We start from the raw sequence: 23,953 nt of genomic DNA, 5'->3' as shown, positions 1-23,953 counted from the left end.
CAGACTTTTAATTGTTCTCCTTACTTTGGTTCTAGAATGAACAAACAACTAGATGCACAAGTAATGAATTTTTTAAATGTCATGGCTGTTAACAATTATCACTTTATTTTTGCTACAAAATTCACCAGAAAAAGGTACTGCAACAATCTAGTATTGCAACAATCTAGTATAAAGCAAATCTTTAACCAAAGAACATGGTATAGACCTTTTTAAAATATTCATACTTTATCACAATAACTGCAAGGAAAAGTTCAAGTTCTATAACAGAACCAAGCTGCAGTCTGAGGTAGTAGAAACAGATAACAGAAAAGTAAAAAAAAAAAAAAAAAAAAAAAAATTTAAGGAAATACTCAACTTATTTAAAATGTAAAAATTAATTTAAGACCTTTGAAAGGGCACAGGAAGCTACATATCATTTTAAGAAAAGAAGGTACCCTACTTTAAAAGTTAATTTAACTAAACAGGAGGTGCAAGGATTATAAAAGAGCACTTTGGTTAAGTCTCTACCCTCTGTGGCTCTACCCATTCATAAGTGATTCTCTATGCATAAATGAGCACACCAATAGTTAAAATTACCAAATATATTTCAAATCTAAAATAAAAATTATCCAAGTTGTGGTCCCTTTATTCAAATAGTAAGTATATCCATGCAGGAGGTCCAATATCTTAAAAGGAATTAAAATTAAATTGCATATATCATATTCCTTCAATAGTTTGAGAAGGTCTATTGCTTTTAACAAGATTAGTATTATTCCATTTTAATACAAATATGTCAGGAGTACATAAACACAAGTACACCTGAAATATACCAGTGTTTTATCTTTTATTTCACACCATGCAAGGTCAATTATAACACATTAAAAAGTGACAACAGCTATAAGCTGCAATTTTACATTTATACATTGGAAACGTTCATTTTCAAAAGCTGAACATAATTACCATATTGTCATAACGGCTAAGCTTCAATTCAGCTGTTTATACAGGTACTATGAAAAACAATGATTTTATATCTGTCCACATTCTGTGATACTAATTCTTCGACTAACAGACCCTTTTGGTGAACCAAATGATTCAATCTTTTTCACAGTATCCATGCCATCCTTAACAAACCCAAATACTACATGCTTAAAGTCCAAATGTTCTGCTTTTTTCAGTATTATAAAAAATTGAGAATTATTGGTATCCCGGCCTCGATTGGCCATCGATAGTAAGCCAGGACCAGTATGTTTCACAACAAAATTTTCATCTTCAAATTTATCTCCATAAATGGACTGTCCTCCTGTTCCATCATGTTTGGTGATATCTCCTCCCTGAAAAGAGATTTCAATTAATAGGAATCCTGAATAAAATATTAAAATACACACAGAACTAACTACTATAGGATAAGTCCTAAACACCCACTTTCCTTGAGAATGTGGTTTGGAAAATAAGAAATAATCCATTTGTGAAAGAAGACAAAAATGAAAAGGTCTTTTTCCCACCCTCAATTTCTAGCAGGTTTCAAGGTATTAGAAATTTGAACCATTTTAGGTTGAAAGATTTTGTGGGGATAGGAAGTTGGGGTGGTGACACCAACTGATGTGTGGAAAAGCTAAAGAAATATTAAGAAAATTACAGGTGAGGAGAAACACTCACTCAAATTTCCCGAGTTAGTGTGGTGTACTTTTGTAAACTTCAATTGTGATATACAGTTAATACTTACTTGGCAAACAAAATCTGGAATCACTCTGTGAAAAATGGAGTTCTTGAAACCAAAGCCCTTCTCTCCAGTGCACAGTGCTCTGAAGTTCTCAGCAGTTTGAGGAACAATGTGTGAAAATAATTCCATGGTTATACGTCCAAGGGGTTCATCATCTGCGCAAACATCAAAAAACACCACAGGATTTGTCTCCTTTGATAACTCGGCTGTCAGTGATACCTGCCCTTTTTGGAGCTTCGATAAATTCTGTTGACAGTCTTCAAATTTTTTCTTAAAACAATCAGCCATTTCTTTAGTTTTAAATCTTACTGCAAGCTGTTCCACTTTGGCTTCTCCATCTGTTAAACAACAACAAAACAACACAGTGACATGAGTATTAAAATAACTTATACATTTTTTTTATATATTTGTTAACGGGATTTTAGAAAAGTCCAAAAAATGAAAAGTAGCATTTGAATGTAAAACTCACCAGCATAATCTGAAGCAGTCCAAACTAAAGCATTGTTCGAAACATTTAAGGGTTTTAATTCCATTGTTTTGGTAATGACATGGTTTGCACACACTTTAAAGACTTGGTCTCTTCTCATCAGGATCCGATAGTAATTCTTCATCGTATGCCAAAGAATCTTTATATCTCCAACACCACGCTCCTTCCACTGACTGACATCTCGATCCCATCTATAAAGTTTGGCTCTCTCTTTAAATAAAATTTCTTCATCTTCTTCTCCAGATTTTACTTCCACCTATGATAATAGATGAAATTATCTATAAGCTGCTGCTTATAACATATTCCACAAAAAATTCCAAAGATCCAAATTCCTTAAGATATTGTCTGCATAATGACAATAACAATTTGAACTGTAGTATCAAGACAGATGGTAATCTCCTAGGGCTAAGAATACATCTGACTTGGATGAGGCACTGATGACCTGATTTGTCATTAAATGTTTTTCTTTCTTTTTTTTTCTTTTTGTGAGGAAGATCAGCCCTGAGCTAACATCCAGGCCAATCCTCCTGTTTTGCTGAGGAAGGCCAGCCCTGAGCTAACATCTATTGCCAATCCTCCTCTTTTTCCCCTTTTTCTCCCCAAAGCCCCAGTAGATAGTTGTATGTCACAGCTGCACTTCCTTCTAGTTGCTGTATGTGGGACGCCGCCTCAGCATGGCTGGACAAGCGGTGGGTCGGTGCACGCTCGGGACCCGAACGCCGGCCACCAGCAGCAGAGCGCGCGCACTCAACCACCAAGGCACGGGGCCAGCCCCTAAATGTTCTTCTCTTATGTAGTCTTCTTCCTCCTTTTGGAAATTAAATACATTCTTTTATAGGACAGAAGCAGTTTCAAAAAGTGCTTGTTTTTCAAGAGAAATTTAACTACTGATTGAGATTGAAAATTGACAAAGTAGGGCCAGCCCCGTGGCTTGGTGGTTAAGTGCACGCGCTCCGATGCTGGTGGCCTGGGTTCGGATCCCGGGTGTGCACCGAGGCACCACTTCTCCGTCCATCCTGAGGCCGAGTCCCACATACAGCAACTAGAAGGATGTGCAGCTATGACATACAACTATCTACTGGGGCTTTGGGGGGAAAAAATAAATAAATAAAATCTAAAAAAAAAAAGAAAATTGACAAAGTAATTTGCCTAAGCCAACATTCTTGTCCAGAAAATGTAGATTTACTTTTTATTGAAAAGACTGGCAAATTTGAGATAAGATTTTTTTTGCCCCCCGATTTGTTATGAAAACAAACATGATATTCCAACAACATAAGAAAAAATTTAGTTCTTCCCAACAATTTCATATAAAATTTACCATATATTTACATACAAATTTTAACAAAGATAATTTATACTTAACGGCAGAACTTCTAATAAACAAAGAGCTTCCATTTAAAATTGTAAATATTCTGAAATAAATGCAAACAAAGCTAGCTCAAAAATCCAGCCTATGTCAAATTTTAAACTTAAAATGTAAAGTAAGTTTTTAGTAAGATTGTCATTCTTTAATATTTACCTCTGGTAATGACACTATTGGTTCAAAATGGATATCTTCATTATGAACTACTTCTTCATCTGTACCATCTTCGTCTTCACCAACTTTACTGGTTGACTGTGTTCCAAACACAGCTGCTCCAGTATTTGCCCACTGGAAATTTTCATCTGGTGAATAAATTAGGATATTTAAATAGTGGTATCTATTTTTATAAACTCTTAATCCCGTTAGATTACTTATCAGTGCATCTAATTTCCAATGATGTGACATATACATCTAGTAAAAATGTTTAAAATTACATTATTCTGGCAAGTTCAACTCATCCAAAGAGCACACAGTACACTTAGTACTATGTTTGCAAATATGATGATAAGATCATCTGAGCTTTAGGTAAACTTCATGATACTAAACTACACAAGAACTTTCAGTAATGAAGCAAGTTCTTAAAAGCACATACCTTGGAACTTTGAAAACTGAGCTCAGCTCCAAAGGTAGTTTATTGCATAAAATATTTTATCAGGTGATAAACATAACTTTTGAAGCTAAATATGTCCTCAAAGAGGCCAAATCTGCTATTTCCAAATTAGCCAAAGTAGCCTAAACACGTTTATATCTTCTCTACCTCATAACTCGTGTTGGAGCTTAGATTTCTTGGCCAGGTGGTAGATGGTAATCTAAGAAGAAGCTTGCTGACTCCAACTCAAAGGATACCAGACTGTTAGGGGTGAAAAAGCTCTCCAATCCGATGCAAAGGAACTAAGGCTATTCCTCTCCCTCATACATTGGAGAAGGTGAAAACTAAAAGCTTCTTCATTCTCATCTCAACTGAGATGACCCAGCCTGCTAATACATTCCCCACTATCTCAAAGGAAAGAAACACCTCAACTTTTCATGGCTTGCGAATAAATCAATGCCTTAGAGAACCCTGACATCTGGTGCTAAAAAATAAGACAAAAATGTCACAGATCATTTAAAAAGTAACTCGGGGCCGGCCCAGTGGCACAAGTGGTTAAGTGCGCGCACTCCGCTGTGGCGGCCCAGGGTTCGCCAGTTCGGATCCCGGGCGCACACTGACGCACTGCTTGGCAAGCCATGCTGTGGCGGTGTCCCATATAAAGTGGAGGAAGATGGGCATGGATGTTAGCCCAGGGCCAGTCTTCCTCAGCAAAAAAAAGAAGAAGATTGGCAGATGTTAGCACAGGGCTGATCTGCTCACAAAAATAAATAAATAAATAAAAAGTAATTCAGCACCTTGAAGAAAGAACAAAATGAATAACTAATATAGTAACTCCTTCTAAGCCAGATTTAATAGGGAGAAAAAAACATAAAAAAGCTAAAAGAAAAAAATTCTTAAGAAGATACTGGAAAAGAATGCTCTGAAAACAAGAAAAGCCCAACCTCAGGTAGTGTAGGGATTCCTGAGAATAGTAACCACAGATCTAGATGATACACTGGTTTGGGGCTCAAAAGTAACTGGTTCAGGAACTCCCAACCAGAAAAATTTTAACAACTATCCCAATACCCTTGGGGATATGGCAGAAAATTTCAAAATTCCTCTAAAGCAATAGTTAAAGCTGGGTGCAGATTACACTCACACTAAGAGTTTTTTGTAAATGACCAATGCCCAGGCGTACCATGCCCAGAGAGCCAATATAACTGTCAGGTGATTTTTTTTTTAAAGTTCCCAGGAAATTCTAATATGAAGCCAATCATTAAAAACCACTGCTCTAAAGGGACCAGGAGGAAGAATTTACAGAGTAAAAGTATAAAGATATGCATGTCAATAATCAATATCAATTTCACAATAACAGTTCTAGATAATAGTACCTAGGAGGCTATCACTGTGTGTCCAGGTTTAATGAAAACATTACAAAATCTGAAGGAAATAGGATAAATTGGCAATCACTGACAAAGGTGGGCAGTAAGGTGTTCCTTATATTCTCTTAGTCTTCACATGAAATATTACACAATAGACATGGAATGATTAATAGACCTGTGTGAATAGGACTTGCAGAAGAAAATGAGTAGAAAAAGAAAAGGAACAAAAGAAAAAAAATGAAACAAAGGAAATGAACAACAACAATAAAATGAACAGATGAAGAAAAAGTAATCACCACAGAAATAATGCATAAGAGAAAAAAAAAAGACTCTTTAAAACCAAGCAAAACAAAAAGTTTGAGACAAAAAGGTCCACACAGTAACAGGAACAAGTTTAAAAGAAAAAAAATACCCACATGCTGGTGAAATGTATGACCTCTCAGAAAAAAGAAAAAACTAAGTCCTAAGTCCTACAAGCTCTTAACCAAAGATGAAGGCAAGACTGAAATTCTAAATTATCAAGAAATTTACAAAAGTGTGAGGATTCCCTATAAAAACTGATGGGATTCCAGGGGATTTACAGTTGCAAATACTATTCTGTGCTTATTAGCATAATCCAAATTAAATAAAGGAAGTATTCAACACAAGAAAACTAACAATAATTTAAAGAAAAGGAATGACAAAATCTGAAGATAGAATAAAAACACAAACAAGAGGAGAATTGATAAAACCAAAAGCTACTTTGAAAAAGACAAATCACAAATTCCTGTCAGATCTAAGAACAAAACAAAGAAATGTAGTTTAAACAAGAGCTTGGTGAATAATGACACTGAAAAATGATAAGAGGTAGTGGGGAGTGAATATCGGCTTAACGCAAGCCTCCCTCATGAGATTTTGAGTCTTGCCTATTTCACAGTTTACTGTACAATATTGATAGAATACTGTGAAAAGATTACTGAATAACAAGCAACCTAACACATCAATTTTTATCTGGCTTTTTTTTTGTAGATAACTGTACCCACCATAATGCTGTGTTTGCTGACTTATTATCCTGTGACTTCAAGCTACTTAAAACAAAAATAAAGCAACGTGATATCAGTGAAGCTATGAATTCCAACATAAGATAATTTCTAAAAGTTTTATATGTGTTTCCATAAATGGCAGGAGCTGTGAAACAAGTGTAAATATGTGAGAGGGAAGAACACTACTCTGAATTAGATTAATCATGTAAAGTATATTATTTATCTTCAATAAAATTTATTCCAAAAATCAAATATCTTGTACAAGAACCATTTAGGTGGTGCTATAATCAGATATATGAAAGACATTATAAGAATGAGAAAATATGCCAGTAAACTTGAAACAATCAAGGAAATGGATTATTTTCTACAAATGATACCAAAATGGACTAAAAATAGAAAAAAAACCATTGGAAAAGATGGGAAAACTCACCAATTATAAATTTAGCACAATAATTTAGCACAACCCTTATATTAAAATCCAATCAAGGATACTGCAAAAATAGAAAACTACAAAATCATCTCCTTAAAAAAAATACAGATGCACAAATCTTGAAATACAGACAAATCAAATCGAAAAATATAATTAAAAGAACAATATACCAAAGTCAAGGTTATTCCAAAACTGGAAAGACGGTTTGCATTTCAGGATGAGGAGGACTATCAGCATGACTTATAATGAATTATGAAAAAATTCTTATGGTTATATTAATAAATGTCAAAAATAATAGTAAAATAGGGGGCGGCCCGTGGCATAGCGGTTAAGTTCATGCATTCTGCTTCAGCGGCCCGGGGTTCACAGGTTGGGATCCGGGCGCGGACCGACGCACCACTGGTCAAGCCATGCTGTGGCGGAGTCCCATATAAAGTAGAGGAAGATGGGCATGCATGTTAGCCCTGGGCCAATCTTTCTCAGCAAAAAGAGAAGGATTGGCATGGGATGTTAGCTCAGGGCTAATCTGCCCTCACACACACACAAAAATAATAGTAAAATACAGAAACCATTCCTTCTTAAAACACTAAACAAACTGGAGGGTGGGGATGAGGGAAGAAATGTCCAACTTAGAACACTGGGGCAAAGGACTAGTTCTTTCCGTTGTGCTTGATTCTGTAACATGATCATTAAAATCTCTTCTCCTGATCTTACCTTTGGAACCAAAGGCAAAATCCCCAGAGTTACTGGAAGCCAAGTCTGCAAATGACAGCCCTGTGCTACTTCCCAATCCAAATGAAACTGTTTTGCTTTCCACTGGCAAAAAGAAAAGAGCAATTTAACACTTCATTTAATATATACTGAATATCCAAGTTTTACCCAGGACCCAGAAAGAAAGAAGGTAGGACCTTCTATACTGCCATGGGGGTTGGGAGTAGGGTGTGAATCTTCTGGTTATTCCTCTGAAGAAAAGTTACAAAATACATCCAATTCTGAGTTCCTTCAGTATTATTAAGTTTACAGGTACTATTCTCAATGAACACTACACCAAAAGCATGCCAAAAATCATTTTTAAAATATGAGATGTAGATCTATACTAATTCAGATATATAGAGCTACAGTTTCTGCTTTATATAGTCTTCTATAATCTAAAACACACATTCATTCAAAGACAGCATTTTAGGAAACATCTCCATAAAGATTTTTTGTGTTCTCTATCATCAATAATAAGCTCATAAAAACTGAATGTCTCATTTATATTTGGTCACCAGGAGTTTTGGGGTCTTGTCTTAATTCTGCCAACATGTAGCTACATGATCTCTTAAAGTCCTATGCCTTACTTTCCTCATGTGAAAACGTGATTTTAGGTCGGCAAATACCTTCCTCTTTTAGCATATTAAGACTCTGAAGTGCCTATAAATGTAGTATTTGTGACTTATTCAGGACTACTTCTGAAAAAAATTAGGTAATAGAGACAACGTACACATATAAAGCAATACAATTTAAAAGATGTCCCCATCTCCCAAAATCAACTGAAATGAAAAACCAAGGGAGAAAGCACATCAAATATAGTTTACTGTAACTGAAAAGGTAATTTAATGAAGCCAGTAGAGAAAAAGAAAGACATTTAAGTAGTTTCATAAAAATTTAACACTCCTATTGTAATATTTCTACAATTACTTCATATATACTTACAACAATTTTAATATACTTCAGTGATAATATAATTCAAACAATATTTAAATGAAAATTCTATCACAAAGAAAATTTCTATGTAAGCATACTATTGTCATTCATTCTCAGGTAGATAGGTCAGATTCACAACGCTCTGTACTCCCTAATAACTACCACTCTAACAATAAAGATACATGTTTATTATCTTTGTTGGCAAGGCAGTATGACTTTCTGTTTATTATTACAAATATCCTACACCCCAAAATTTGTTTTAAGAAAGGGAGCTTACATTTAAAAGTCTATCTTCTCAAAAATATAGGTGTACCTTTTGTAATACATGCCTAGAAAGAAGGTTTTTGTAAACATATATCAAATTTTACCTTGGCTTGTAGAATCTGCATCATTTTCCTTTCTAGTAGACAAATCTACAGGTTTGTCCACAGTTCCAGAAGATATAGGTCGTGAACTAATGGATTTGGTAATCAAATCAGGATCTTCAGACTTAGATAAAAATGGTACAGTAACTTCAGTCCCACCTGTACACACACTGTCGGCTGTGCTACTTAGTTTCTCATTCTGGGATTTCTGCAAAGAAGAAGTGACAGATAACCATACCGTTAAATACTGATTGACAAAAACGATCATATACCCTATTTTCAAAGAAATTGAGGACTTGGAGTTCTGGACAAAATGGAGTAAGCACACTTCTTCACCTTATCTGTCTCTCCTATTCCATACTCCATCCCTTCTCCAAATACCTACAACTGATCTGGACTGAAATAGATAAAGCAACTATAAGAAGCCTCTGAAAGGCAGAAGAAAGTCGGAAGATTAAGAATCTCAAGACTTGAGGGATAATCTGGTGGTGAGAATCCTGTGGGTTTTTTTCTGTCCCCCACCCCCAGTCCATAAACCAGGAGGATGCTAAAGCAGCCCAAAACACTGGAGCTGCCAATGGCACAGATGGAAGAAGTCCCAGAAAAGCCAACTCTCTCCGGCCAGGGGGTGGGGGATGATGTCAGGAAATGATCCATGTGTTAAATGATCTTTTTTTTTAATAATTATATTTATTTATTTATTTTCCCCCCAAAGCCCCAGTAGATAGTTGTATGTCATAGCTGCACATCCTTCTAGTTGCTGTATGTGGGACAAGGTCTCAGCATGGCCGGAGAAGCAGTGTGTCGGTGTGCGCCCGGGATCCGAACCCGGGCCGCCAGCAGCGGAGCGCACGCACTTAACCGCTAAGCCATGGGGCCGGCCCAGAAAAAGACTTTAAAGAAGCTATTATAACAATGCTCCTAGAGGCAAAGACAAATACTCTTAAAACAAATGAAAAGACAGAAGTTCTCAGCAAAAAAATTGAAGGTATAAAGAAGAATCAAATGGGGGAGTTTACAACTGAAAAATTCAATAACGGAATTAAAAAATTTTATGGAATACTTCATCCAACAGCAGAATACATATTCCTCTCAAGCTCACATGGAATATTTACCTAAAAAGACCACATTCTGAGCCATAAAACACACCTCAACAAATTCAAAAGAACAGAAACCACACAAAGTACACTCTCAAGTCCACAATGGAATTAAACTAGAAATCAGTAACAGAAATAGAGCTGGTAAAATCCCCAAATATTTGGAGATTAAACAACGCACTTTTAAACATCCAGGTTAACCAAGAAAACACAAATTACTAATATCAGAAATGAAACAGGAGCCATCAGTACCGATCCATGAATATTAAAAATGTAATAAATTTTAATGAACTTCATAACTTCATGAACAGCGTTATGACCACAGATTTGATAACACAGTTGAAATGGACCAAGTCCTTGAAAGACACAATCTATCAAAACTCACACAAGAAGAAATAGATAATCTGAATAGGCCTATATCTATTAAAGAAAATGTATCATCAATTAATATCCTTCCAAAAAAGTAAGTACCAGGCCCAGATGGTTTCAGTGGTGAACTGTCCAACATTTAAGAAAGAAATAATACCAATTCCTACAAGGTCTTCCAAACAATAAAAGCAGAGGGAATACTTCCTAACAAAGTATGTAAAGCAAAAATTGATAGGAGAAATAGACGAATCCACAATTATGCTTGGCAGCACTCCTCTCAATAATCAACAGAACAAGGAGACAAAAAATTAGCAAGGATATATTAGACCTAGACAACACAGTATCAACTAATTTGATCTAATTAACATTTATAGAACGTTCCACTCAAAAACAGCAGACTATACATTCTTCTCAAGTGCACAGTGAACATTCACAAAGACAGCCCTTATTAAATCTATAAGAACTGAAATTATTCAAGATATGTTCAAAGACAATAATGGAATTAAATTAGAAATCAGTAACAGAATGGTATCTGGAAAATCATCAAATATTTAGAAGCAACATATTACTACCTAATACTTATATCAAAAAGAATGTCTAAAGGAAAATAAATATTTTGAACTGAATGAAAATGAAAATACCATGTATTAAAATTTGTGGGATAGAGCTAAACAGTTCATAGAGAGAAACTTATAGCATTAAATATTTATATTAGAAATGAAGAATGGTCTTAAATCAATAATTTAAGCTCCACTATAAGAAACTACAAAAAGAGCAAACCAGCAACAACCTTCAATGGATTAATGAACAAACTGTGGTACATCCACATAATGGAATACTATTTAGTGATAGAAAGGAACAAACTATGTATTACTAGACACAACAACTTGGACATCTCAAGAGCATTATCTTAGTTAAAAAAAGCCAGTATCAAAGGTTACATACTGTATGATTCCATTTATATGTTAGTCTGGAAAAGGCAAAAATATACAAACAGAAAACAGACCAGCAGTTGCCAGAGGTTATGAGTGTGGGAGAATCTGAATACAAAGGGATAGTATGAAGGAATTCTTTGGGGTGTTGCAATTGTTCTATATCCTCTCTGTGGTACAGATTACAAGAATTCAGGCATGTGTAAGAACTCAGAAAACACAAACACACAACAAAAAGTGAATTTTACTTATGTAAATAAAAAAAACTAATACAAATGAGAAAAGTCATTACTTCTTAATGTACTGAAGCACAAGGAAAAGATAATTCACACTATGTTTGTGTCAAATGGTTTAGGCTATCACAGCAGTATTACTCATAATAGCTAAAAAGTGGCAACAACCCAAATGGCCATCAACAGATAAATGGATAAAGAAAATGTGGTAAAAAAAAAAAAAAAGAAAATGTGGTATATCCATACAACGGCATATTACTTGGCCATAAAAAGGAATGAAATACAGATATATGCTACAACGCAAATATACCTCGAAAACATTACGTGAAAGAAGCCACACCAAAAAAGCCACATATTATTATGATTTATTTATATGCAATGTCCAGAACAGGCAAGTATAGAGACAGAAAAGTACATCAGTGGTTACCTAGGGCTAGAGGAGTTGGGTGGAAATGGGGAAGGGTGGTGACTACTAGAAGGTTACAGGGTTCTTTTTGGGATGATAAAAATGTTCTAAAATTGATTATGGTAATAGTTGCACAACCATGTGAATATACTAAAAACCCACTGAACTGTATACTTTAAATGGGTGAACTGTATGGTATTTGAATTATATCACAATAAATGCTACCCAAAAAACATAGGCTAGATTACTTGGGGGAGGGGAGTGTTTTAATTCAGCTCCTAATGTATCCTCCATTAAGAGTTCTAAAACTCCAGGCAGACAAATCAAATTACTTGTTTTGTTCCCCAGTCCTCAGCACAGTGCTAGCTCATGGTAAATGCTTATAAATACAGTACTCTTAGGCATTTTATGCAAAGGATGCATATCTGAAGACCCTGCATAATCCAAAATGAATTAGATTGAGTGTAAAGTAGGGAGGATGCATTCTAAGAGGGTGTAAATCTACATCCATTATAGCATATTTTAGCTTTAATGGTTTTTAGTTCTCTGTTTCATCTCTGTGTATCAAAGGGTGCTCTCCTCCAAAATTACCATTTATTGTGACACTTTTTTTGAACTTTATATTGATTTATCACATTTAACTTCTATACCAAAGGTATTTTTGGACAACCCCTAGTACTGCTATTTAATAAATATTATGACAGTGTTATAGGATATTTTACAAAAATATTTTAAGTTATAACAATTATGAATGTTATTTATTTTTAGTTTATTTTTTGCTGAGGAAGATTCGCCCTGAGCTAACATCTGCTGCCAATCTTCCTCTTTTTGCTTGAGGAAGATTCACCCACAGCTGTTAAGCTGTGCTAGCCTTCCTCTATTTTTGTAGGTGGGTCACTGAACTTAACCACTAGGCCATGGGGCCGGCCTCCATGAATGTTTTAAAACAACACAACTGACACTTCACATAAGATATTTCAACTCCTATAAACAACATAGTTCACAAAATACTGACAAAAGATACCAAGTTGTTGCGTACCAGCTAAAGTGGTACCACAAGGTGGGAAAAGAATAAATGATGTACAATTCAGTCTGTGCATCAGCATTGAAATTATTTTTCAGTTTTAAAATAAATTTTAAATAAATAAGTTTAATTATTTTTAAGTTTTACTCTTAAAAGAGTAAGGCCATATTTAAGTCGAATCATTCCAATTTGCATAATCCAAATGTATATTAATACGACTAGACTGTATTTGCTGAATGAGTAATTGCATGATAAAGCCTAGAAGCCAGTAATTAAAGCTTAACAGAAATTATATATTGTTTACTTCCAGTGAGTCAGGGGAATATGCTGATTGATTTAAAACATGCTTTAGATTTAACAGTGAGGCCACTGATGCAAAAACTTCAGATAGGACTTCCACAAATAAATCTATTTGGTTATAAATGAGAAAGTAATGTCATTACATCAGCTGATGGCCATTAGCTAAATGTTATCTGAAGAATAAGTTTAAACCTACTAAACGGCTGGCAAATCCTAGATGGACAGCTAGAAAAAGTAGGCCAGCTGGACTCCTTAGAGTCAGACAGACTATGAAAGGCAGTAAATTTCTTACAGACTCAGGCCATGTGTTGGACCACATCTCTTTCTAGCCACATATGCTTTAAATAAACCACTGCATTCATAACTAATTCCAGGACTCTACTTCATTTTATCCACCTTTGCAACAATGAAAAAAAAATAGATTACTTGAGGGGGCAAGGAACCATTCTGAATACATGTCAATATTAGATTGTAAACAGTTGTTAGACAGGGACCTTGTCTTCTAGTTTCTGTGGAATACAAATTAACACACCAAGGTGTCGATAGCTATTAAAATGATCACTACTGGGCCGGCCTCGTGGCTTGGTGGTTAAGTGAGCGCGCTCCGCTGCTGGCGACCCGGGTTCGGATCCCGGGCTCGCACCGACGCGCTGCTTCTCTGGCCATGCTGAGGCCGCGTCCCACATACAGCAACTAGAAGGATGTGCAGCTATGACACGCAACTATCTACTGGGGCTTTGGGGGGAAAAAATAAATAAATAAAATCTTTAAAAAAAAAAAAAAAAAAAATGATCACTACATTTGAGCTAAGAAAGTAATCAAATCATGAAATTACTGACAAAGCAAGGTATAGGCCAAGGGAACTAGGTTTCAAATGCTGCTATTTCCTATCCATTCTGCCCACCCTAGAATAAACTAACTTGCATGAAAAATGAACTACTTAATACATCATTCTTGGTATTGTAGACATTCTTAGGGATATGTGCACAGTCCATGCTACCCTCAGCCCCCAAAATCCAACATACGTATAGGGGTGAACCGTTACAGGCCTCTATGTAGAACAAAAGTCCTCCTTCTCTGGCCATAGCTGATTGGTAGATGCCTTATCCATTTGCTAGCCGCAACCCATTATTACCATTTGGTAAGAACATTCTAGTTTACTGCATCAACAAAGGCAACTTAACCGGAAGGAAAACAATGGAGATGTTCTTACTTGAGCTTCCCGAACTTTCTGAAGCTCTGACTGAAAGTCTTCCCCATTTCCATTGTCCTCATCAGTGTCACTGCAGACTCCACAAAAAAATGTAGGTGGAAGCTTTAATGTATCTGCTTTTGCCTTCTCTTCAACTGTTGGTTTCTTTTCCCAAACAATAACACATTCCTTCTCATTATCTGAAAATCCCATAAAACACAAGCAAAAGAAAGTTAACCAACTACTCTACAACAATGTTCCTCAATGTAATCTGTGAATGCTAACGGAGGACAAGAACCACCAGGAGAACACTGTTTTTCACTTCATATTATTTTTAAATATTTTAAATCACCATGGGCATATTACATAAGTAAAATTGGTAATTACAGAAATAATCAGATTAGGAGATTCCTTTTAAATACCTATAAGATTTTTTTAAAACATTATAATTAGTAATTTTAACTTAACATACCTGTTAGATTTTCTTCTAGTGGTCTACATTTTTCTGAATCATCCAGATATAGTTTTCCATTAAGTTTCTTGACAGCTGTTTCAAAATCCTCATCTTAAAGTATAATTGATTTTATTAAATAAAAGAATTTCCAGTAAGTTTCAGGAGTTTTTCTAGCCAGAAATCTAAGAATTATCTCCAAATTCACACTTTTCCTTACTCCCCACATCCAAAAAGCATTCAGTTTTGCCAATTTTACATCCCTAATGTCTTTCCTACTATTAGAAATTTCATTGAGGCTCTCCTCTTGTTTGAGCTGCTCTATCATTTTAGCTCATCTTCCTATCTCCATGTCCCACAACCCAATCCTCTACACCACTACCCAGTTGGTCCCACTGAAACTTTTCTGAGCATGTTAACTCCCCTCAAAGTTAAAAACTCTGCGAGAGCACACAAAGTTTTCCATAATCAGACCCTTGTCTGCCTCATCACTCTCCCATCCCTCTGAGACTCCAAGGAAATTATGATTGCTTTCTATTCCCTCAAAATGCCTGCCCTGCTCATGATAGCCAACCAAAACATGCTTACTTAATAAATGAATTCACTTCTTTGGATCATTAAATTCAGTAACTATTTACACATACATTTAGGATAAAAATCTACCTGCAAGGACAGCAGTGATGGGTTCTAAGAGGCAGGCTTAAAATAATTTAACCATACCCTCAATTACTAAGATTAGCATGAACAGAATTCTTTTAAAATAACAAAAGATTTACCATCCTCTTCTTCTTCACTAACATAATCTGGTCTATTCTTATAGCAGAAGAAAGTTGGAGGAAGTTTAAGTTTGCTTGCAAGAGCTTTTTGCTCAGGGGTTGGGGTTAGCTCATATACAATGAGAACATCGTCATCTGAGGGAAGATCTTCAAGTTTTTTCTCCTGTTTTGCTATAACACAAGTCAAAAAAATTGATAAAGACAAGGTGTTAAATACGTATTAACATCAATATTCTAACTGAAAATAAAAACCACAGAACTTATCTTCAGGTTAAAATAATAGTATAGTGATAAAAACACATACACTTCGATGTGAACAGAGCTTTATAAGAATCATGAATTAGAATTAGTAGCCTGATTTAAATGTTCTATCAGAAATCCTTAGTGAACACAAAATCTATTTAAAACCAAAAAAATCCTGCTTTTACTTACCGATCATTGAAAAAAATTACTATTAATAGCTTTAATCTAAAAAGGTATTTAAAAAGTGCTGCGATAACCATATTTGGCATACTAAACAACAGTTTAGCAAAATATCCATGCATTTGCAACAAAAAGAAAAAATTAAAGAAATCATAAGCAAAGATTAGTAGAAATACGAAACTAATGCAAAGCCAACCTTGATTAGCTCCTACAAGGAAAGTTAACAACTGCTAAGGATGGCAGGTGATTCGAGTTACATCCAGTTTTGCGTATTTCCAAGCATGACAATAGTTAAAGTTTTATAAACTGTTTTCCTATGGGTAATACAGTAACACTGTAAGATAATTTCTATAGCTGAAAAACCAACAACAACAACAACAAGGCAAAAAATGGAGAGAAAAGGAATTCTTCATATAATCTGCTCTGGTCTATAAAGAATTCCCCGCTAACGGAACTGATCAAGTAAGCAAATCATGAAGCATGCTAATGTACCAACTGGTGCTGTCCAATAAGGCAGCCTAGCCACATGTGGCTATTAAGTAAGCACTTGATATGTGGCTAATCCAAAGTAAGATGTGCTGCAAGTGTAAAAATATACACTAGACTTTGAAGACTTGGTACCAAAAAAAGGAATATAAGATAACTCACTATTTTTTATACTGATTAGAAGTTTAAATGGTATTTCAGATATAATGGGTTAAACTGAATAGATTATTAAAATTAATTTCATCTGTTTCTCTTTTCACCTTTTTTTTTTTTAATTTTTTAACATGGCTACCAGAAAATTTTAAATTACATATTTAAATTCATATTTTCTTTTGGATGACCCTGATCTAGAGAACCAGAGCCCTTTTACAATGTTAAACCTGCTTGCACTCTCCTTCATTACAAAAACTTGGTATCAATTCCTAGCCAGGGACACTAAAAGAACACTAGAAAGACACAGATTGTTTCAGTTCTGCTGTTAACTGGTAAAGACAACTTGGGCATACCAGACAGCCTCGCTGGGCCTCATTTTCCTCACATCTAAAGTTTTCATCTCTAAGGTCCTTTGGGACTATGACATTCTCAGACTTGAAACAAAATACGGCTCTTTGTTCTGCAGTAGAATAATGGTAAATTTGCTCTTAGGCCAGGGATTCTTACCCTAGGGCCCACAAAGTCTATGTGCAAGAATATACCCTTTACAGAAAAAAGCCCACACTTCCCACATAATTTCTCAAAGACTGCATCCTTAAAAATAAAGGTTAAGAGCTGCTTTGGCTAGTAATATGATTGGTATATTTTAAAACTGAAGGCCCCAGAAATCAAGGATTGTCATTTTATCATCGTACTTGTCTGGCAACCTATAACATCGTTGAATTGCTCACGATAAGTTATTTGACACTAATACGGAGTTTTCATTCCCCTATCTTTGCTCTTGACAGTCTTTAACAGATCTTACTTCCTATTATTCCACTCCAGTACTAACACTTACTTTTAATAAATGATCTATACTACATATATAACATACCAGGTATATAATGGTGACTGGTAAAAATGGGGTCTACTTTCAAACAGGGTATTTTTCTAAACCATGTCCAAAAGGACAGCCCTAAAGAGACGCTCTGTTCCATATTGTATACATGCTGCTGCCATCACGTTTGGATACTGGCAGACATTAGTGGCTAAAGATATGGGTTAGATAAAATATAGGTCTTCATTAAACAGAACTGAAAATTATAGGATAATGAAGTACAAAGCAGCAAAAGGTAAAGACCACGTGAATCTACCTCGAAATAATGTTATGCAATAGTGACAAAACACGACATCCAAGAACATTAAAAAACAGCATTAAAGGGTATTATTATACCACTAGTCAAAAGGTGCTTGCTTAAACTGGCATTCTTGAACATGCACACTGTAGTGTTAAGTACTTAATTTCATACAGCCATAGTTACTTTGCTAACGACTACCAGCCACTAAAAAAACTGATGTCATCTCATAGTAGCTATGAGAACGCTAGCTCTATACCTTTGTCCTCAGGCTGTGAGGAAGGGGTGCTGGTCCAAAAAGCCATTGGATTAGATTTAAAAAGGCTAAAATTAAATCCTAGAAAATAAAGAGTATTTCATTTTTGAACATTTTGATAATCAGTGAATATGATTTTAAAATATAAAAAGCCAAAAAGCCCCTCAATTTATATCAATTTGGCTGTCTTACATATTCATTTATTCCAGTAGTTTCATTTTTTGCTCACTCAATAAATAGTGGCAAGACTATCTTACGTAAAACGTGAATATCTCAGTACCATGTTTTTCGAGTGACAAGAAAATAATAATTGAAGAATGAATACTATAAAATAAACCAGACTCAAGTTAATGCTCATGATTCAAGTATATGAGTCATTACACTTTATAGTACTGTACTGAATTCTTGTGCTGTCCTCAACATGATACAAATATCTTCCAGTTACTGAAATCTCTTCAATAACTTACACACATAGTCTCTGCTGCTGTTTGAACACTCACAGGTAAAGTGATTTAGGGAGAAAAATAATTTGTGCAAATATTTTTTGGCTGTTCACAAAAGACTGCGTTTATGACTCAACTGTTACTACAACATTAGTATCCTACAAAGAGTCTGCATCACAATAAACATTAAATGGAAAACAAAAAATGACAGAAAAATTCTGCTGAAAGACTAAGTACTTACCCTTTTCTGGTGTTTTAAATGTGTATTTAGTTGAGGTCTCTTCCTTTGGAAAAGAAGCAAAGAAACTTTTGACTTTGCCTTCTGAAGACTGCTCGGCATCAGAGTCCTTTGACTCCTCACGACTATCAGATTCCACTTTTCTTTCAGATCCACTCTGGACTACTGAGGTAGTTTCACTACTGTTATTTTTCAAAGGTGTATTAAAACTAAATCCAAACAAAGATCCAGTAGCTGAACTGTTGCCAAATGCAAATGGTTTTGATTTTTCACTACTAAAAATGCTTTTAACAGACTCTGAACCAAATACAAACTTTGGAGGAGAAACCACTGCTTTTGTTGTTGTTTCTGACGTGCTAGACAGTTCTCCAACTTCTGAAGTTGCATCTGCTATATCATCACCCTGAATTAAATCCGTCCTCTCTCTTGTGGTTTCTTCTAATACAGCTACCGCTAGTTTGCCACATGGGGACTCTCTGGGAGTGGTTGAACGAGAAACATGAGGTGTTATCAAAGTATCTTTTTCTTGGGCTATTTTTGCTTCATCAAATATTTTCTTAAATGAGTCTGCAACATCCTGTAGTTTAAAACGGACAGCTAAATGTTCTACTTTTCTTTCTCCGTCTGCAAAATCACATGCAGTCCACACCCACACTCTTTCTGTCCCTTTCATATTTTGCAAAGTCATGTCTGGAGTTATTCTGTGATTGGCACAAAGTTTTAACACCTGGTCCCTTCTCATTACTATTCGAACTTGCTTATTATCATAATTCTGTAAAATCTTTATATCACCAATGCCTCTTTCTTTCCACTGACCAACATCTTTATCATACCTATAGAGTTTTGCTCTGTGACTGAAAACAACTTGTTCATTTTCCTCACCACTGGATACTTCAACTAGATCAGGTAAAGGTACAACGGGTTCAAAGTACTGTCCATCTCTCTCTTCTTCTTGAGTAACATCAGATTCTTCATCAGTGCCAACTGAGGTCCCACTCTGATTCAACTTGGCAGGAGATTTAGATGGACTCAAAGCAGATTTAAAACTGAAGTTAAATCCTGTTGTTGACTCACCAAAGCGGAAGAGATTTTTTCTCACAGGGCTACTTGCCAATGGAGAAGCATGTACCGAGCTGCTACTTACGCTATCTTCCAAAGCATCTTCCCTTAAATCATAGTTATCCCACTCTAACGTGGGCCCAGTGTTCTCAAGACTTGGCTTGGTGGTTGCGTCTGGAGCACTAGCAAGACCTACACCTGAACTCTTACTCTCTTCGTCAGTGACTTTTGTTTGATCATTTGTCAAAAATGTTTTGAAATCTTTTAGTCCACTCTTCATTTCTTCAGCTCTCTGTATTAACTTGGCAGCTCTGCCAGTATCTACAAGTTTATGGGGAGTTTGAAGTGGTATATCTAACAAAAGTCGCTGGCATTCCTCAAATTTCTGCTTGAATTCTTCAGCCAGCTCTGGTGTTTTAAATTTTGCTGCCAGCTGCTCTAGTTTGGCATCACCATCAGAAAAATCACTAGCTAACCACATCCATGCTCTATCTGATCCAGAGAGAGGCTTCAGGTTCATTGTAGTTGTTATCCAATGATTAGCACACACTTTTAGTACTTGTTCTCTTCGCATCAGCATTCTTAGTTTGCCATTGACTTCATTTTTGAGAATTTTTAAGTTCCCCAAACCCCTTTCTTTCCACTGACTTATCTCAGCATCAAATCTAAATAATTTTACCCGCTGTGAATAAAGAACTTTTTCATCTTCTTCTCCTGTTACAAGTTCCACTTTTTCAGGCATTTGAACTACTGGTTCAAAATGGATATCATCACTGTCCTCAGTCTTATAGGCATCATCATCTTTCTCAAGGTCAGTGGAAGTGTCAGCTTTATCAGCCATTTTACCACTTTGTGATGAGAATAATTTTTCTCCAGCACCTGAAAATCCCTTGAAATTAGGGTCTTTTTTGCCAAATTGAAATCCTTCTCCTGAAGTTGATTTTGCAAGATCTGCAAAGGTAAAAGTGCTACCAGTTTGACCAAAAATCACACCACCATCATTCTTCTGACTACTAACATCCTGAGCCTGAAAACTCGTGTCATTTTCAAGGGGCTTTTCACCCTTCTTCTCTTGATTTCCTGGCTCCTGAATGCCAAATTTAAATCCATCAGCAGGCACAGGGATAGAAAAACTAAATCCTTCTTTTGTTGACTTAGAGTCTATGTTAGAAGAACCCTGAAATGTAAATGAAGGTATATTTTCTTGATCCACATGCCCAAATTTAAATCCTTGTTCTGCACTGCCAAATTTAAAAGCTTTATCTGAAAAGTTACTTTTAAATCCTGTTCCCACGTGACTTCCAGAAGAGTCATTTAACTTAGTTTTTGATCCCAATGTGAAAGCTGAAGGAGTTTCTGCAACAGGTTTATGAGCTGGTTTGGAGGCACCACAAGCCACACATTTTAAGAAAGAACTTTCATTTTGCACACAGCAAACACTGCAATCCCACTGTCCTTCCTTCTTCGTGAAAACTCCTTCAAATCCACTCTTTGCAGCCTTGCTTGTATCAGAAGAGAGAGGTGCTGAAATGGCAGAAGTAGGCTGATTTTGTTTACCTGGATTCTGACAAGCACAAGCAACACATCTGGTAGCGCTTGCTTCGTTTTGCACACAACACACACTGCAATCCCACTGTCCTTCCTTCTTGGTGAAAACTCCTTCAAATCCACTCTTTGCAGCCTTGCTTGTCTCTGAAGTACTAAACTTAAAAGAGGCAGGGGTTGGAACAGCAGAAGTAGACAGACTCGGTTTACCTGGATTCTGACAAGCAACACATTTCGTAGCATTTGCTTCATTTCGTAGTGAGCATGAACTGCAATCCCACTGTCCTTCCTTCTTAGCAAACATGTCTTCAAATCCACTTTTTGGAGGTTTATTTATCTCTGAAGTACCAAACTTAAAAGAAGCAGGTGCTGAAACAGAAGAAGTAGGTAAACTCTGTTTTCTGGGATTCTGACAAGCAACACATTTTGTAGAACTTCCTTCATTTCGTACCAAGCATACATTGCAATCCCACTGTCCCTCCTTTATAGAAAAACCAGATCTGAAATCACTGTTAACAGACTTAGGAAGATCTCCCTGGCCAAATTTAAAGGAAGCCTCCTGAACAAATGAAGATCCACTTTTGTTAGCAGACTTTGTATTCTGGCATGCAATGCATCTAGATACAGTAGGTTCATTTCTTACTAAACAACTACTACAATCCCATTGACCTTCTTTCTTTGGAGTCGTCAATGCAAATCTATCTGGAGTGTTTTCTGGGCCAGTTTTAAGAGCGGAAACAGTTTCAACTAATGGTGGGCCAAGGAGTTCTTTATTGCTTGGGTTTAGATTTTGGCATGATACACATTTTTTAGCAGTTGCAGCATTCTTTAATGAGCAGCTGTTACAATGCCACCAAGACCCTTCTTTCTTTGCAACTTGAAATTCAAAATTCATGTTTCCAGCATCAGATTTGCAAATATCCTTGTTATCATGGCTTGTGGGTTCTTTTACAATTCTCATTTGTTGTAGCTGATTTGTTGTTGTAGCTACATTTGCGCCTGAGGCTTTTAAAATGCTCTGGGCTTCTTCAAACTTGCACTTAAAAAGTGCTGCTTCCTCAGGAGTTTTGAATCTAATAGCAAGTTGTTCTGGTTTGGGCAACTCATCTGCATAATCAAGAGCATGCCATACAAAAGATCTGTCTGATCCAGTGTTTGGTGTCAGTTTCATATCTGGACTGATGTAATGGTTTGCACAGATTTTCAATACTTGCTCTCGTCTCATTAGAAGGCGAATTTTACCAGATGTTTTATGCCTCAGTATTTTTACATTGCCAATTCCACGTTCCTTCCATTCTTTGGATTCTGCATCAAAACGAAACAATTTTGCACGATTGCAAAAGAATTCTTCTTCATCTTCCTCACCAGTTTTCACTTCAATCTTATCAGGAAGAGGTACCACAGGCTCAAAGTGAGGGCCATCATCATCATCATCACCATGGGCACTCCCTCCATCTGTTTCATGATTCTTGTTGGCCAGCTCTGGAGCAGGTGTTCCAAACACTGATTTCCCTGGACCATGGAAAGTAAACATATCGTCACTTCGACAAAAATCAGAATTCTTTTGCTGACTTGGGCCCATGTTTTCAGTAAATGAAATTCCAGGCACATTTTTGCTCCCAAAATTGAATGTACTCCGAGGTCCAATGGTATGAACAGCTTTTGGTCCACTGAAGCCATCTCCTTGCAAGGGTTTATCTGAAGTCAGGAGACCTAAAAGGCTTTCGCTATTATTGTAAGTTGTAGAAGCGGGCTGTGTCACAACCTGTGGTGAGGAAAACGTGAAGTCACCATCATTTGATTTGAAATTCGAGTTAAATTTAAAAGTAGTCGGCTGTGTTGTATGTGCAGGGGCTGTCAAAGATGGCCTTATTCCATCACCTGGTACAGGCTGAACAAAATTAGTTTTTCCAAATTCTATAACTTTAGATTCTGCAGATCTTGAAGCATGAGCCGCAACTGGAGGTTTTGTGAAATAACCCGGTTCTGGCAAAGGTGGATTTGTGCTTGTCTGTTGAACACTGTATTTAAAGTAATCATCACCCCTGGGTGATAGAATTCCTGTTGCAGGAGACTCGAAACGCAACTGAGGACCATATATCTCTTGAGAGAACATACAAGCAGATGAGCTTTGCACTGGTGGTGTGTGCATCTGTTGCGAATAGCCATAAATGTGCTGCTGAGGTGGAAGCCTATTCATGCCATAAACAGGACCCTAAAAGAAAAAAAAAGTTAAAATTTTTTGTAGGTTGTCTACAAAACTACAGATAACTAGATACAAACCAATGTTCACAAACAACAATCAGGAATATTGTAAGGTACAGATATCATTAGGGTATACAGCAGATCATTAAAAGAATATTAGTACAAAGATACTTACAGTTATAGTCCTTCTTGGCATATAATGAAAACTGCCTTAACTAATGACAGCATCTTAAAAACCTAATTCT

At 36.1% G+C, this 23,953-nt stretch overlaps 1 protein-coding gene across 3 annotated transcripts in view; it reads right to left on the bottom strand.

The window, feature by feature from the left end:
• Positions 1-806: 806 nt before the first annotated feature.
• LOC101393996 (E3 SUMO-protein ligase RanBP2) overlaps positions 807-23,953 on the bottom strand; it is an 84,522-nt gene continuing 61,375 nt past the window's right edge. For 2 of the 3 annotated variants that reach the window (XM_087426340.1, XM_087426339.1), the window contains 10 exons: positions 18,903-23,718; positions 15,786-15,956; positions 15,031-15,123; positions 14,580-14,758; positions 9,009-9,213; positions 7,669-7,770; positions 3,706-3,851; positions 2,169-2,442; positions 1,703-2,037; positions 807-1,310 (listed from right to left, as the gene is read on the bottom strand). In XM_087426340.1, coding sequence (XP_087282466.1) covers positions 1,005-1,310; positions 1,703-2,037; positions 2,169-2,442; positions 3,706-3,851; positions 7,669-7,770; positions 9,009-9,213; positions 14,580-14,758; positions 15,031-15,123; positions 15,786-15,956; positions 18,903-23,718 — 6,627 coding nt within the window. In that variant the 3' untranslated portion in view covers positions 807-1,004. The remainder of the gene's footprint in view (positions 1,311-1,702; positions 2,038-2,168; positions 2,443-3,705; positions 3,852-7,668; positions 7,771-9,008; positions 9,214-14,579; positions 14,759-15,030; positions 15,124-15,785; positions 15,957-18,902; positions 23,719-23,953) is intronic. The other variant, XM_087426341.1, reaches the window with a different exon arrangement.

The sequence above is a fragment of the Ceratotherium simum genome, chromosome 40, assembly GCF_057802395.1.
Source record: "Ceratotherium simum simum isolate JZ-2026a chromosome 40, ASM5780239v1, whole genome shotgun sequence".
NCBI lineage: Eukaryota > Metazoa > Chordata > Mammalia > Perissodactyla > Rhinocerotidae > Ceratotherium > Ceratotherium simum.
The sequence above is the reverse complement of the archived record's forward strand: the minus strand, read 5'-3'. Positions and strand labels throughout refer to the sequence as shown.